At 43.2% G+C, this 17,388-nt stretch overlaps 1 protein-coding gene across 2 annotated transcripts in view; it reads right to left on the bottom strand.

Moving 5' to 3' along the window:
• Nucleotides 1-17,388, bottom strand: part of LOC122798587 (pituitary tumor-transforming gene 1 protein-interacting protein-like) — a 956,210-nt gene that overhangs the window by 513,255 nt on the left and 425,567 nt on the right. For both annotated transcript variants that reach the window (XM_044067656.1, XM_044067655.1), the window contains exon 3: nt 9,480-9,588. In XM_044067656.1, the coding sequence (XP_043923591.1) occupies nt 9,480-9,588 (109 nt within the window). The remainder of the gene's footprint in view (nt 1-9,479; nt 9,589-17,388) is intronic.

Here is a 17,388-nt window from a genome sequence, read left to right as displayed (position 1 = left end):
ATATAAAAGCATAGTAAAAAAACTTTTGCACAAAAAGCACCATGTATTTTACAATACAAACAGTTTAATTCCTAACAAATTAATTAATATGAAAGCAATGAACTGCTAAAACCACCAAAAAATATATGCAATTCAGATATTGCAAGATCTCATTTTTAATATGCTTTTTAAAGAGAGACTATCATTCAGCCCCTTTGTTTGGCTGGCATTTAGCCTAATTTGCTAGCATAGCTCTTTATACTCTTAAGAGATTTTCAGTATCATCACCTCTAGGGTTTGGAATTACTCTATCAATAATAGTAAAAAGAAATTTATTAAAATTGCCACAATCCACCGAGTGTCTATATAAGGCACCGGTGGTTTTGCTATTTTTAATCTCTCTCATATGTTCACAAATTCTATCTTTTACTGTTCCACTATCTTCAGGAAAGAAACACATTTGAATGATTACTTATATTTTACTATTTGTCATCTGTATTTCCAGAAAAAAAGCATTGTCAAAGGTCAATTAGTAAGACTCTCAAGGCTGACTACAGATGACACTGTATTTGATGGCGAGGTGAAAAAGTTGATTGAAATGCTCAAAGAAAGAGACTATCCCACATACCCTCCTCAAAAATTTAAAGGGGATACTTCTTCAAGGAAGGAAGGAAAATATGCACCCATTTTGGGAACACACCCCAAAGATACATCTAATAGTGATGTCCCTAGAGAACCAGATATGTTAAAAATTGGAGCAATGGCACTTCCCTACAACACAGATGCCTATAAGATCAAAATAATTTTGACCTTCAACTGGAGCTTGATTTTTCACCCAAGAAATGAAGAGGAGGTTAGGAGAAACACCTTGTTTGTTTTTTTAGTAGGGGTAAGAACTTAAAAGAATTAGAGCAGGCTGAACCTACCAAGAACTACAACTGTCACAGGTCTAAGATGGCTAAATGTGCAAGATGTAAAACTTGCAGACTTAAAGATGGACCTTATGTCAGTGTAAAAAGATATTACAGACATATTAGTTGTCTTGGACAAGTTAACTGTGACACTCCAGGGTGTATTCAGCCATTTGTGTCTCACGTACATCATTCTATGTTGACAAGACAAAAAGAAAATTAAAAGATAGAATTTGTGAACATACGAGAGACATTAAAAATAGGAAAACCACTAATGCCCTGAAAATGTTAATAAATTGAATTTTACTATTATTGATGCAGTACTTCCAAACCCTATATGTGGTGATATTGACAGTTTCTTAAAATATGCTGGTAACTTAAGCAAACTGCCAGCTAAACACCAGGGCTGAATGATCGTCTCTCTTTAAAAAGCGTCTTAAAAATGAGATCTTGTAATATTTGAATTATTATTTATTTATTTGCATTTGTTAACCGGGTTGGTCCAGCTGGGTAAGAATTACCCTTTTTCAGTGGAGACCCGAGAGGAAAAGCCCCAGACATACAAATACATACGAATAGAGACAAATTAACAACATTACAGAGGAAAACAATATTATGGGTACAATGGATAAGAAAAACAAACAATGAACGTTTGAGAAAATGAGTAAGGTAGGCCAGAGGCATGCATGCAAAAGATTTATGAAAAGGTGTTCTGAGCAAGATCTCTGAATTAAGTTAAAGTAGGCAAAGAAATGATGATTTAGGTGTGGAGTTAGTAGTGTGGGAGTTTTAGGTGGGAGCATGTGAAGGACATTCCCATTTGGAGGAGAGATGGGGGAGAAGCATGGATTTGAAATTGTTGTGGTTAGGTATATTATGTAGTGGTGTGGGGAGATTGTTCCATAGTTTGGCTATAGTGTGGGATAGTGTGGGATAGTAGTAGTTTACCAGTAGGGTGGATGGGTTTGTGTACATGCAGGAGGTTTTGGCCTGTGGATCTCAGGGTACGGGCAGGTGTGTAGGGTGTTAGAGATTTAGCAAGAGAGGGGCATTCTGCTGGTTTAAAGATGAGTTCGTGGGCTGTTGTAAGTTGTAGGTACTTTAGGTGGTTGTGGAGTTCTAGCCAGTTTAGGGTGTGTAGGGAGTGACAGTGATGGGAAGAGTTCTTAGAACTGGTTGCAAATTTGCAGATTTTGTTGTAACAGGCCTCAAGTTTAGCACGGAGTCCGAGTTGTAGGTTGGAGAATAGGGGAGCACCGTACAAGAGAGAGGGGAGAAGGAAGGTAGATGCAAGGGTATGACGGGAAGATGGAGTAAGGTAGTAGTTGTGTCTGTAGAGGAGGCCGATTTTCTGGTGGGTTTTTTTGATTGCTGAGAGGATGTGGGAGTCGAATTTTAGGTTTCCATCGATGGTAATGCCAAGTAGTTTGGTACTAGGAATGATTTCAAGAGGGGTGTTATTGTGGCTTTTGATGGAAAATTGGACTTTGTGGAACTGGGAAGTTTTAGTGGGAGTAAATATCATTAGCTTTGTTTTGTTGGCATTTAGGGCCAAGTGATGCGATTGCATCCATGTTTCAATTTTGGAGAAGGCTGTTTGGGTATTAAGTAGAAGTTTGGAGGGGCAGGAGGCTGAGCAGATGATAGTGGAGTCATCTGCATATTGGATGACTGAGGCTTCAGGGATGGAGAGGTGAAAGTTGTTAATGAATAAGTTGAAGAGCTGAGGGCCAAGTACTGATCCTTGGAGAACTCCTGTGGGTGTAGGTAAGAAAGGGGAGGTTGACTCTTTCCATTGTACAGCCTGCTGGCGCGTGGAAAGGTAGCTGGAGAACCAGTCTAGGGTTGAGGGAGGTAGATGCAAGTGTGTGAGCTGGGACAGGAGGAGGGAATGGGAAATAGTGTTGAATGCCTTTGAGAGGTCAAGAAAAAAAGAAGACACGTATTTGCCACTCTCACGTGCTAGGTTGACTCTTTCAAGGAAGGAAATGAGGGCTGTCATGGTACTGTGGCCTGGGTGGAAGCCGTGCTGGGTGGGAGAGAGGAGTTTGTGCTGGATTAGGTAGGGCATGAGCTGGGAGTGGATGGCTTTCTCTAGAATTTTAGAGAGAGGAGAGAGTATAGCTATGGGTCTGAAGTTGGTAGTTCTTACCACATTTGTGGAGAGGAATTATGTATGCATAACGCCACATGGTTGGTACATAGGATTCCTGAATGGATCTATTAATGAGGATGGATATGGGATAGGCTACAGATTCGGCTGATATTTGAAGAAAATTTGCTGGAAGGTTGTCAGGGGCATTGCGGCATGGTTTTAGCTTTTGCAGTAGTCTTTTTATAGTATAGGTGGAGACAGGTTTAAGTGAGAATAGCGGTGGAGGAGGGGGGTGAGAGAGAGGGTTTGGGGTGAGGGGTTAGTATTGATGGATGGATTGGGGAAAGTGAAGGATAATTTAGCTATACAATCAATGAAAAATGTGTTGACGTTAGTGGCCGTTTCAAGACTTGAGAGGTTGGGATTGGGGCAGGGGTTGGAAGTATAACCAGGGTGAGTACTGAAGAGATGGATGTCCAGAATTTCTTTGGATTGTTTGAGTGTTTGTATTGCAGACTGCTGTAGTAGTTTTTGCGATCTTTTGTTATTGATTTTTTGGCCAGGTTACGAAGATGTTTATATTCTTGGAGGGTGGTGGGGTTTTTCTGTTTTTGGTATAGTTTCCACTTTTTGTTTCTCTGAGTGATTATCAATTTATTTTCTTGGGATAGCCAGGGGCAGGAATTTGTTTTGATATGTTTGGTTTGTAAAGGGGCTACTTTATCAAGTAAGGTAAGGAAGGTTTGGTTAAAATATGTGATGGCGTTATCTAGTGGAAGGATTTTCAGTGGGGACCAATTAGTAATCTTGAGGCATTCAGAGAAGATTTCGGGGTTGAAGGAAGATAGGTTACGGGATTGTTTGAAAATGTGTTGTTTTTCTATGTGTGAGGATAGGCGGTCAGTGAAGGCTGGTAAGTGGTCGCCTAGGGGGTCTGGTATTACACCAGCTTTCGAGATACGGTTGGGATGTGTTGTTAATATCCAATCTAAGATGGTACCGGAGGAACCATCATTGTTTGGCCTAGTAGGGAGGTCTATTAGTTGGGTGAAATTGTAGAGATTGATAGAGTGAGATGGGGTATCTATGAGGAAGGAGGTCCAGTTAATATTTACATCACCAAGAATGTAGGTTTCATATTTGATGTTTGAGTTAAACCAAGAGAGGATGTCTTCCAGAGTTTTGGTATTGTCTCCGGGTGGGATGTAGATGGAGCAGATGCAGATGGATTTACAGTTGTTAAGTTTTAGAAAGCCTACAGTCATTTCTGCATTGGCAAATGTTGGGATGGGGTTAGTCAATGGAATAAAAGTGAGAGTGGAGGAGTAGATAATTGCTACGCCACCTCCTTTTCTATGAGTTCTATCATTGCGTATAATGTGGTAGCCTGGAGGAAGGATTACATTATCTCTGATGGAGGGTTTGAGCCAGGTCTCAGAGACAGCGGTTATGTCTGGCTGGTTGCAAGAGAGCCAGGCATGAAGGTTGGGAATTTTATTACGGAGGCTTTGTGGATTTAGGGTCATGAGGCGGATAGTCTTGTGTTTGTGTTGATTAGAACTTGGGTTAGGGTGGGTACAGGTAGGGGTTGGGCCTGGGTTAGGGTGGATGTCACCTGACAGAGAGAGTGAGATATGAGAGAGGAGCTGATTGAAGAAAAGTAGAGGATAAAGGGAAGTATGTTTTTTGGGGGGGAGGGTTGTCTTAGAGAAAGTAGATAGAGTGGGGTGAGGAGATGGTGATGTAGGGAGTAAGGAGAGTTTGAAAAGATTGGATGGGCTGGAGGAGTAAAGTTCTGGAGAGATCTGTGAATATGAGTGGGATATATCTGGGGGGTGTGAGGTGGTGGTGTGTGTGGTTAGAGGTAGGTATGTATTAGTGTGGAGGCTAAGCTGGGTAAAGTAGGTTAGGGATATTAAAAGGGTAGATAGTAGTAGAGCTTGTTGTGGGAAGGTAGGCATTGTAGTATGGATGTGTGAGGTGTGGTGTATGTATGAGAGAGGGTGTGTGTGTGTATGAGATTGGTGTATGTATGAAGTGCAACGCTCATCATGCAAACTGTAATGTTACAAAGGTCGCTCTTTTTCTCGTGAAAGTCCACCAGTTTCACCAATGTAACCGCCATGTCTTGTTCGCTGCTCTCGGACATTTGCATGAAAAGGTGACAATGACCTCTGCTTGTACTGATAATTGTGCATCATTCCCATATCTGAAGAATTACTGTTTTTCTTCTTCGGGTATACCGGTTCTACTTTCAAAGTACAGCAAACCTTGGGAATTTCCTCTGGAAGACCCAGTCTTAGCTTTCCTGGTCCCCATCTTGGTCCCTTAAAAAGTACAGAAAGCTTGTTGTAGAAACCAGGTGCGATCCAAAATGTATTCCAGATGTGAAGCAGGAGCTGAAACAGGTCAGCTGAGATGACAGTAGTGATGAGAGCATATGGACCATTCGCCAGACCTCCACACACAATCAGCATAGCAATTGTGGTTCCAATTCCATACTGACCGATATTGTTATAAGGGAACAACATGGGAGCTGCTACAATGAGCATCACACAGCAGGTTGTCGCTCTCCCTCCCATGTAGTTAGAAACTATACCTGCAATTATCCCACCTAAAATTCCTTCAAAATCAAAGAGCGTAGATATATCTCCAGCACCTTTTGAATCCAAATGTGCTACGTTGGAAATGAACAGTGGTAGCCAGTAAAGGAAAGTGTAGCTGACAAGCTTGGCAAATAGTAAGCAGAGGGAAAACTCCAACACACCTGGAATTTTAAGGGCACTTACAAAGCTGATGGCAGTGGGCTCTTCAATGACAGTGGCCCGCTCTGTGGGTATGTTGCTACTGCCCTCTGCTACATGGTTCGGGCTCCTAAAGAGTTCCTCATCACTACCATTTCTGATTAATGGTGTCTGTTCAAGTCCTTCATGGTGTTGAGGAGGACAGCAATCCACATCTTATTGACATTCCACTGTTGGCTGTGGTATGCTATTATCTGCTTCACTGCCATCAGATGGACCTGCTGGCTGTGGTATGCTGTCAACTGCTTCACTCCCATCAGATGGACATGCTGGCTGTGGTATGCTGTCATCTGCTTCAGTGCCATTGGATGGACCTGCTGACTGTGGTATGCTGTCATCTGCTTCAGTGCCATCGGATGGACCTGCTGACTGTGGTATGCTGTCATCTGCTTCACTGCCATCAGATGAACCTGCTGGCTGTGGTATGCTGCATTTATATATGTATTATTTATTTATTTATATATGTATTTATATGTGGTATGGTATTACATACATTTTTGGGTGGTTTAAGCAGTCCAATGCTTTCATACTGATTAATCTTTAAGGAATTAAACTATTTTTGTTATAAAATACATTTTCAGTTACAGTGCTTTTTGAGAAAAATTTTTTTTTACTATGTATGTATATGTGTGATTGAACTTGTTGAATATTCATCACACGTGCTTTGTGACTGGTGTATTTAACTTTAAATAGCCTTTTTCTCTTTGCATTTTTACATTTATTCTGATGAAGTCCCATGTTTTAAGTTTAGTAGGGATAAAAGCACTTAGTAATAAAGTGGATCCTACAACAGCCTGCTTCCGTCTGGTTTTTGCTGCCTGCCCTGGTTCTTAGTTTTGTCTGGATTGTTGACAAGCTCTCTAAGCTAGGCATAAATCCTTACACAACTTGCTATATTTCTTGCTGGCTCACAGACAGAACCCAGGAAGTTAGAATTTGTGAGATCACCTCCAAAAGATGAGACCAGTCACCAACAGAGTACCCCAGGGGGCTCTGTGCTGGGCCTGCTCCTGTTTAGCATCTACTTCTCAAAGTCAAGGGTAATGTTCAAAGCCTCTTGCTCACTAAATTCCCAGATAACTGCAAATTGGGAGCTGTTGTATATTTCTGCCAAGATACCAACATCTTGTAAGAGAGTTTAACACATTCAATTGACTGGTGCCAAACCCATGGCCTAAAACTAAATGCCAAAAAGTGCATCATAATGCCCTTTGGCAACAAGTTAATTACTCCACTGATTAACCCCCCCCCCCCAGAGTTGACTGAGCAGTAAAGGATCAGGGAACATATGTAGAGAGCAATCTGGCCTCTGACCAACACATAGCTAAGATAGTAAGAAAATCATTCTAAGTCGCCCAACTTAACAGTAAGGGTATTGCATCCAGGTCCAATGAAGTTACAATATCAACTTTAACTGTCCCTTATAAGACCGATCTTTGAGTACAATCCCCCTTTGACATGCACCTAACCAGACACTTGCAACAGTTGGAATGCCCACAAAGGTTTCTCACCACGAGAATTGAAGACATGAATATCTTGTTCTACACTGATGTCCTAAAAGCTTTGTCTCCGTATTCAGTATCCTACAGAGTGTGGAGACGAAGTCTTTGCATGGCTTACAGGACTTCCTCAGACCCAGCCATGATGGATCTGTTGTACATGCACAAAACAAACAGCAAAAGAAAAACTAGATCCAGGGATCTGAACTTAACTTGTGACATTAACAATGTGGAGAGACAGATATGTGTCCCAAAGGATCCCCATGCTATGGAATAGGTCCATGTAAAACACAGTTTATCTCTGTACCTGTTCAAACAAAACCTTGATAACTGGGTGGAAAACTGTACATTTACCCCCAGTCTGGCCCCCATGTCCCTTACGGGCAGATGCAGTCAATAAGAAAAATATTATCCGAACTGATGTTCCCCTCCCACAAATCTCTTAGTTACCTCCCTTGCTAACATGACACCCCTGCATAGATGCCCATGATACTTTGGATCCAAACGGCTTAGAAGTGGTTGGCTAAGGGCCCTAGTGGTCGTTAACCTAGTAACAACCTATGAACCTACTGTCATTCACAGAAATCAAAGCATACATTAAAATGAACAGATATTTTTATTTTCTGCATTTCAACAGGATTGAAAAGATGCTTTCATACATGTGCAGTGGCAGCAGTATACAGTCACATGACACAAGCAGCATACATATATATATATATATATATATATATATATATATATATATATATATATATAGAATATGTGGAGGTCTAGATTAGGATACATAAAGTAACTTGCACTGTAAATTTAGGGAACAAGTTTTGAGACAAGTCATAAAACTAAGTCAAAAACACACAAGTCCCCTGTACATCTAATACATGATGTTCCATGTAGCACACCAAGCAGACCACTCATATTCAATTAATTTTTAACTACTTTTCCCCATACATTTTAATGGGATACAATAACTGAAGAAACACTGAAAAAAGGTTTTTGAACAGATGGTCTTATGTGTGGTTCTGTACTCTATTTCAAAGGTAGGTTTTAATCAACATCTTGATGTGTTGGTATTATTTTAGTACTATACAGAGTTTCTTGCTCTGGATATTTAACGGCACACTTCAGTTTTATTTCTTTAACATTTATTTGCCGGGAAACTCCGACTTGGAACAGTGCCAATTTTTAGAGGAAGCCCGGGGCAAAATGCTCCAGACATATGTCTTTGAAACGTGGAAATTGGAGCACCCAGAGGAAATCCACATGAACATAGGGAGGACATGCAGACTCCACACCGAAGGCACTCTAGCAGAGAATCAAACCAAAGAACCTCTTGCTGTGAGGCGACAACGCTACCACTGCACCATCCGTTGCACATTTAGTTTGATTTTCTGTTTTAGAAGTAACATTGTTTTCTGATTAGTTAAGTGTATGCAAAATATTATTATTTTTTTTTAAATAATGGCAGCTGTCATTTGCAGAGGTCAGTTTAACATGGCAATGCTACATGTGGCAGGAGAAGGGTGTGTGTGTGTGTGTGTGTGTGTGTGTGTGTGTGTGTGTATATAGATGTATGTATATATATATATATATATATATATACACACACACACACACACACACACACACGGATCAATTTCTTTTCCCTGAAAATGGTAGTAGGATGGTGATGAAAAATATCTGTATTTCAGAGTTTGATGCATTTTATCACAATCTTGGTATCAGTTCCCAATGAAACACACATAAAGCAAACAAAAGACATACACTTACATTCATATCCAAGATGCTGCTGCAGTAAACAGCTGATCTAGGTTACTATGCTTCCACAGAAAAGTAGATGGTCACTCCTTTTAGAAACTACTCTAAACTTTACTGCAGATTCAGCTGACAGCTCTGCACACCTCCATGGCAACCTCTAAATCACAGAAGTGCTTTTAAGCAAGCTGTGCATCTATTCTACACATTTACTGTGCACCAACCAGCATCCTTGTGTATAACACTACAGTGCAGTTATGTCTGAACGGAATGTCAGCCTTTTCCCTGCACTATACTGTGCATTGTCCAAAGCAGTGCAGGTAACACCACTGAGTCAAGTCCCAACAACTTCTGTAAGTTAAAATAACCCAAATTTTACATAATTCAGTAGTTTGCCAAGCCAAAAAAATGTTATTTATCGGAAAAAGCATGTACTTACCCCAACAAACTCCCCATCGAGCCTCTGAAAGAGCACAAAGTGATGATGGTGGAAGCAATTTTTTAACTGGATAATTTATGCACTTTTTATCAGCATTACACCACAGACACTGTAAAAAAATGAAATGTTGAAAATTTGTCAATTTTTCCATACCACGTGTGTTATACTAAGAAAGCTAATCAAGATCCAATAACACTTCACTACTATAAATTTTACACAAAATGCAGCAATAGCCACAGAAAAATCAACAAAAGCACTGTAAAAGTCAGTTACTCTAGTTCCTTCCTTTATAATTTGGTATATTATTTTCAAACTTTCCTTTATCCTCGTATATTAAGGAAGAACACAATGCCCCACCAAAATATAACTTAAATTACTATATTTCTATACAGCTTAATAGTTTTACTTTTTGAATGAAGACAGTACACTAAGTTGAACCTACCATAACAGCAGATGTTTGAATGATCACTGCTGCAGTAGCCTTTCTATACAGTTTACATCCTGCCACGGATATAATGGCTGATCAGTTCCCAAAGCTTCAGGGCATCTTCCATGTGCCCAAACTGTCAAGCAGCTTGAGCTGACATGACTAAAAGACAAGTCTGGTCATGAAGTCCTTCACAGCTTTCCTGCCAGAGACAGGGTGGCTGGGAGCTGAAAGGACAATGCTAGGAACAACAAAAAATAAATCTCTAAAACCTGGCATAAAAAAACACACCAAAAAAACAAGAAGGGGTGGAGGGAGGGAGCAGCTACTGCAGCAGTGATTATTCGAGCATCTGCTGTTAAAAAAACTTACACACCTGTACTATGTCCTTCATACTTACCACTGCTGCAGCAGCCTAAGCTATGTGTGTAAATAACTACATTTGGGAGGTGGAAGGAGCAGGGTCCAGAAGCCTCTGGAAGATGGTTCTAAGTAAGCTTGATCTAGAGAAGGAAAAAGAAGTTACGTACTCACCATAACATTCCAAGTTGGTAGTCCATCTCACCCTTCATTTTTACATATGGGTTCGGATTTTCAAGCTCGAAGACTTCTGGCTGGCTTGTGGCTAAGCAGGTATCCCATGGTGCACCAGTGCAATCCCCAGACCTTGTTTGCTGCTCACTAGCGCTAGAAAGAGATAGAAAGAAACCCTTAACCAACAAACCAATACTAAAGGGTCACCAACCAAGAAATTTATAATATTACCTTCAGATCTTCCAGGATGGGGGCAGGAGGGAGGGTTGGTAAAAATGAAGGGTGAGATGGACTACAAACATGGAACTTTATGGTGAGTACATAACTTCTTTATGTTAGGCAGTCCATCTCACCTTCATTTTTACATATGGGACAGCATCCCTAGCGCCTTATTCTTGGGCGACTCATTGGAAGATACTCCTGAGCACCGTGGAGCCAAAGGATGCTCTACTCCTAGAAGCCAAATCCAACTTATAATGAGTAATGAAGGTGCGAGGGGTAGCCCACGTAGCTGCTGCACAGAATTGATCAATTGGTACCCTGGCTTGGAAGGCTGCAGAGGTAGACAGAGACCTGGTAGAGTGAGCCTTGATCCTGTAGGGTAAGGGTCTGCCTTCCGAGCTGTAGATGAAAGCTATGCAACTCGAAATCCAGTTAGACAATGTCACCTTAGAAACTGGTAAGCCCAATCTGGAATCAGAAAATGAAACGAACAACTGGTCTGACTTCCGAAATTCTTTGGTCCGTTGCAAACAGAAACGCAGCTGTCTGTGAACATCCAACTGGTGAAAACAGTATTCGCTGCATTGCTATGATGGGGAAAGAAGACTGGAAGCTCAATGGACTGGTTTAATGTGGCAGAAGAACAAACTTTGGGAACAAACGAAGGACTGGTACATACAGAAACCCTGTCTTTATGAAAAACTAAATAAGGTGGCTTAATAGACAGGGCATGTAGCTCAGAAACACATCTGGCTGATGTAATAGCTACCAAAAACACAGTCTTCCAAGACAAGTACTTTAAGGAAGCTGAATGAGACGGTTCAAAAGGAAGGGATGTTAGTTTGGACAACACAAAATTTAAGTCCCAAGAAGCCATAGGTTCCTGTAAAGGAGGTCTCAGCAAGGTGACTCCTCTCAAGAAAGTTTTACATAACTTATGTGACATAAGGTTGACATTGGGAGATCCCAAGTAGAAATGTGAAATAGTCGCCAATTGTACTTTGATGGTGGCTGTGGCAGATCCTTGCTGAAAAAGCTCCGAAAGGAATTCCAGAATTACAGGAGCGGTGTAAGGACCCACTTTCATTTTCTGTGTCCAAATAGAGAACCTTTTCCACTTACTGTCATACAGCCTTCTGATTGACGGTTTATGTGAGGATGAAAGAATATGGGACACTGACGATGAAACATCATGAAGCCTGACTAGAGATGGAACTGGATCAGCCAAGCTGCCAATTTGAGGGTGTGGAGAGAGGGGTGTAGTGAACCAGACATGTGGGTCAATAGATCTGGAACTGGGTCCAGGATCCAAGGATCGTCCAGGAGAAGAGGCTCGAGGAAGGGAAACCAGACCTGATGAGGCCAGTAAGGAGCAATGAGGATCAACTTGCTTCCCAGTCGGTTGGCTTTCTGTATCACTTTGGGGATAAGAGGGAATGGAGGGAAGGCATAGAGAAGTCCTGTGGGCCAATCGTGTACAAGAGCGTCTCTGGGTGCTTTCCCCGGAGGGGGAATTAGGGAAAAATAACTGCTGCACTTGGCACTGACTGGACTGGCAAACAGGTCACAGCAAGGTTGTCCCCATTTTCGGAAAATCTGTTCCACTATTTCCCATTTCAGAGACCACTCGTGGGGCAGGACTGCCCGGCTCAGCTTGTCGGCTATCATGTTGGTTGTCCCCGGAATGTGTGTTGCCACCAGAAAGCACTGGGAAGAAATCGCCCATTCTCAAACTCGAATGGCCTCTCGACAGAGTGGGTAAGATCTGGTACTGCCCTGTTTGTTGATATACCATACAACCGATATGTTGTCCGACTGTATCGCAAACGTCCCTGTAGGAAGAAGGTCCTGAAGTGCTTGCAACACCAGAAATGCCGCTCTCATCTCCAGAACGTTGATATGCAGACGAGCCTCGTGTTCTTGCCATGTACCGTGGACAGTCCTGCCCAGATAATGCCCCCCCACCTGACCTGGGAGGCATCCGTGGTCACAGTGGCAACGGGTTGGGCAGGCACAAAGGGAGCTCCTGTGAGCAAATTGTTGGGAACTATCCACCAACGAAGGTCCTTTTTGCATGATTCTGTCAGCAGAATAGAGTGATTCAGCGGTAGATATTGGAACTACCACTGGGAGAACAGGAGCCATTGAAGGATTCTCATATGCAACCTGGCTAATGGTATTAACAGAATGGTTGAGGCCATCATTCCAGGAAGTTGAAGAATCCGCTTTGCTTTGACCTTCCGAAGTGGGAGAAGTCACTGAACTTGTGAGATGAGGTTTTGTGCTCTTTTGGCGGGAAGATGAACTGTCATATCCACTGTGTCTACCCTGCGCCTATAAAAATCACAGATTGCGAGGGCAGTAATGCAGATTTTTCCCAATTTATGGAGATCCCTAGTTGAGCACAAAGCTGGATGGTGGTGTCCCTGTTTTGGAGAAGTAGATGCCTGGTGGAAGCGGTCAGGAGCCAGTCATCCAAATACGGGAACACCTGGAATCCCTGATGTCCCAGGTGAGCTGTCACTACTGCCATGCATTTGGTGAACACCCTGGGGGCTGTGGTGAGACCAAAGGGCAGAGCACGAAACTGATAATGGCTGGCTCCCAGCCAGAAGCACAGATACCTCCTTGACGCCTTGTCCATGTTTATATGGTAGTAGGCGTCTTGTAGATCTAGAGAGCACACCCAATAGTCTTTCCCTAACAACGGGAGTATCAACTGCAGTGTTACCATCTGAAACTTGTCCTTTTCCACGGATTCATTTAATCTGCTGAGGTCCAATATTGCCCTCCAGTCTCCAGTTCGTTTTGGGACTAAAAAGAACCTGGAGTAAGTTCCAGATCCTATCTGGTCTGCTGGCACGGGCCAGATGACTCTTTATGAGAGCAATTTGCTGATCTCCACAGTTGCCTGATCCCTGTGATTGGGTGGAATATCTGGGATCTTCTTGGGAACAAACAGTGGAAGGGAAAAGGGTTGATATAGCCTCTGGTAACAACTCTTTGTACCCACTTGTCTTGGGATACATTTAGCCAGGCTTCTGGATACAAAGAGATGCAACCCCCGACTGGCCCCAGAGAAACGCAGTTGGGCCCCACATCAGGAGCGCTGATAAGGCCGCCCTCGAAAGTAACCACGGCCTTGCTGATATTGCGGACCGTCCCTGCCTCTAAGGCAACATCTACCATTTCCTCCTCCTCTGCCTCTGAAGGAGGATTCACTCTGTGTGTCTGGAAAGGCCCTCTGGGATTTTTTGAACCACATCTTACCTCCCCTTTGACCTTTGGGGTATGATCGAGAGGGAACGGTAAAACAGACTCCCACAGCAGAGTCTTTCCTTCCTGTTCACACCGAGTGAGTGTATCTTTCACCTTGGAACCAAACAAGGAGGAACCATCAAATGGGGCATTGGTGAAGGTGGACTTAAACGGCTCCGCAAAATTACACAAGCGCATCCAGGAGTGACGCCTAAGGGCAACTCCTGAACCAGTTGCTCTGCTCGCTCCATCAGCCGCATGAGATATGAGCCGCATGGAGGAGTTAACTACAGAATTTAGGATGGACAAATGAGCAGAGATCCTATCCAGGACTCCCTCAGGGCAAGCACCCTGTATGGAATCTCATAGCTCCTTGAGGAGATCCCTCTGCAACCTCGTGAAATGGGTAAGATAGTTCAGGGATCGAAGTGTAAAGGTCGCTGAACTAAATACATGCTTCCCAAATCTGTCCATCTGTCAAGACTCCTTGTTTGGAGTATGAACAGAGGAAGAAGTCTCTGCCAACTCCTTCTTCGTGGCTGCCGCCACCACTATGGCATCTACGGGAATGCCCTTAGACAAGAATTATTTTCCAGGAGGGGCAGACAGAAATTTATTTGGTCTTCTAGGTAATGGCTCCATGGCATCAGGAGAATCCCACACCTTCCGACTAACTAGATACATTAGCTCGTCAAAAGATGGAGACACCCAAGAGGCAGGCGGTTGAGACCCGAAAGCCTTCAGGTACACCGACTCCTCATCAGAAAGGTTGACAGTGGGCTAGTCACACCTCTGTTTAAGGATCTCTAGAATGTCCACAAGGAAGACATCATCAGAGGATGACTTAGGGGACTCCTCCAACTCATTGAGGTCAGTGTCCGATGTCAGAGACTCATCCTGGGAGTCCATATGCTTCCTCTTACATACTCCTCAAAAGGACCTTCTGGGGATGCCCCAGAAGATTGGGGGCCACCAGCCGGTGGCTCCTGAGGCTGTGGGTCTCTTCTGTCTCCGGAGATAGTAGGGACTGAGACCGACGTGGGAGCCCTGGGGGGAAGAGTGCTTGTACCATTGGCAGGTGCTGTAGATTGTGACAGCACACTCCTCATCACCTCAAAAGCAGATCTCTCCAGCTCCGAAGACCGTCCCCGCTCCAAAGAGACAAAGGATGGTGCCGGAGCCAGAGCCATCAGCTCCGAGATAGATGCAAGGTCCGAGCTCACCCTGGCGGAAGCACTGAAAGGAAGGCTCGGAACAGACGAAGATAGATTCAAACCCTCCTCTCGGTGCCGACACAAGAGCTTCGGTCCCTGGAGACGACGGACGGAGCCAAACGTCTTGTAGCCGAGCTCGGCTCCAATGCAACAGCAAGTGGAGGTGGAACTGAGGGTTCCTCCGTTGGTAACAAGCACTCCGGCTCCGAAAAACCAACATGGCTCGGAGAAGGAATCAAGGATGGAGACAAGACTGGTTTGAGCGTCTCCGGAGCCGATTGGGTCAGAACCAACAAAAATTTAGGCAGGGCAGACAACTTAAGGACTCTCAGTACTACCCTCTCAACATCTTCTTTCAAAAGACTTCCTGGAATACCTGGAAGATAAGGCTGGGGATCTCAACCTAGCAGGCACTGGAGATTTGACCATCAAAGAGACCGGTAGGGACTCTACAGACCGGCTCCGAGAAGCAGAGTCAACTATTTGCAAGGATTCAGCAGTCGGCACCGAAGTATCTGTGACTGGCTCCGAAACCACAGTGCTCTCCTTCGGCTCCGAAGGCTGAGTCGTCAAGGAGGCAGGTTTTATTAATTTGGCAGGCGGCTCCGAAACACTAGCTGGTACCGGAGAAGGCCTTTTTGAACCTTTAGATTTTGAGTCAGATCTTGACTTCGAAGACTTAGACGAAGAAGCCGAAGAACCAGACTAAGCTTCCTCGAAGGTTGGATTCAAAAGACCCCTGAGTATCAGTTTGTTCTTTCTCTCCTGCAACAGTCTAGGAGAGAAAGCATGACAGAACAAACATGATTCTTGCAAATGGATTGCTTCCTAACAGTAGACACAGCTACTGTAGCGATCGGTCACAGACATTTTCTGGGAGCATTTCATACATTTTTTAAACCCAGCGGGTTTGTGCTCCTTGCTATCGTTTGACACTGCAACCCACAAGCAACCAGAGGGAAAGAGAAAGAGAATGACTGATGACTAGGTCCTCTAACTAAAACGGGCCTAGCCCTGCAGAAGAGTTACACGAGGACTAGGTCCTCTAAGTTAAACAGGCCTAGCCTGGTGTAAGACAGAATACTAGATATTCCAGTAAACAATAGACAGATTCAGTCACACAGGAAAAATTTTAAATAAAATACAGTGGAGGTTAAATGGGCCTAGCCCTGTAAAGAACCGGGTCTTCTAATTCAAACAGACCAAGAAGGAACAACACACACACAGACAGACAGACACACACATGCTCAAGGGTAGCAAATTAACAACTGTATGAAATTAAGACTTTAGCGGGTCCCCGCTAAAGACCACCAGTCAACAATAACCACTTGACAGGAAAATAATCAATAGGAGCCCCTATTGATTAAAACCAGCGAACCCGCCAAACTAACTCTCTAGACAAGAAAACGCAACTGCGTCTAACTACTGATATACAAAAGACTACTAATACTAGTTACACAAGGCAATTTAGGTAAATCCTAACTGTAAATAACAGGAAAAGGCGAAACCGCCAAAACTAACAATTTAGGAAAAACGCAACTGCGTCTAACTAGTGGTACACAGGATACCACTAATACGGTCACACAAAAACCACAAGACAATAAAGCCCTATAATGTATATATTCAATAACTATGCAAAAAGATACTAGAATAGTGAAAATTGCAAAAACTTAGCCAGAGCCAAGAGAAGCACATCCAAACTAGTCGGCGTGGCAAACAAGATCTGGGGATTGGACTGCTGCACCATGGGATACCTGCTTAGCCACGAGCCAACCAGAAGTCTTCGAGCTTGAAAATCGGCCGAGTCAGAGCAAAGGATCGGCTCTGAACCCATATGTAAAAATGAAGGTGATATTGGACTACCCAACATTAAAGCTTATAGAGTTTTGTAAAAGTACGTACAGTGGACCAAGTAGCAACGTCTACAATACTTCTAGAATCCAACCCTTTCCAAAAACCCAGAGATGAAGCCAAAATCCTTGTAGAGTGGGCCTTGACCTTGCCTGGAATAGGTTTGTTAAGATGATTATAACAAAAGATAATAGACTTAGACAACCATTTAGAAATGGTTTTACACAGATAGTTCCTTCTTTTTACCTTCAGAACAAATGAAAGTACAGTTGTGTACCTACCATAAATGTAGATGTTCGAGTGTATTCACTGTCGCAGTCATTACACTTGAGTTATCCTGGCTACCCTCAGTCGGCCTGAATTCCAAAGTCCTGGTCCGGCGTCGGTTGCTGTCACCTCTTCC

Source organism: Protopterus annectens, chromosome 3.part1, assembly GCF_019279795.1.
Source record: "Protopterus annectens isolate FY-2018-M chromosome 3.part1, PAN1.0, whole genome shotgun sequence".
NCBI classification, from domain to species: domain Eukaryota; kingdom Metazoa; phylum Chordata; order Ceratodontiformes; family Protopteridae; genus Protopterus; species Protopterus annectens.
Note: the sequence above shows the minus strand (reverse complement) of the source record. Positions and strands in the feature narration are given on the sequence as shown.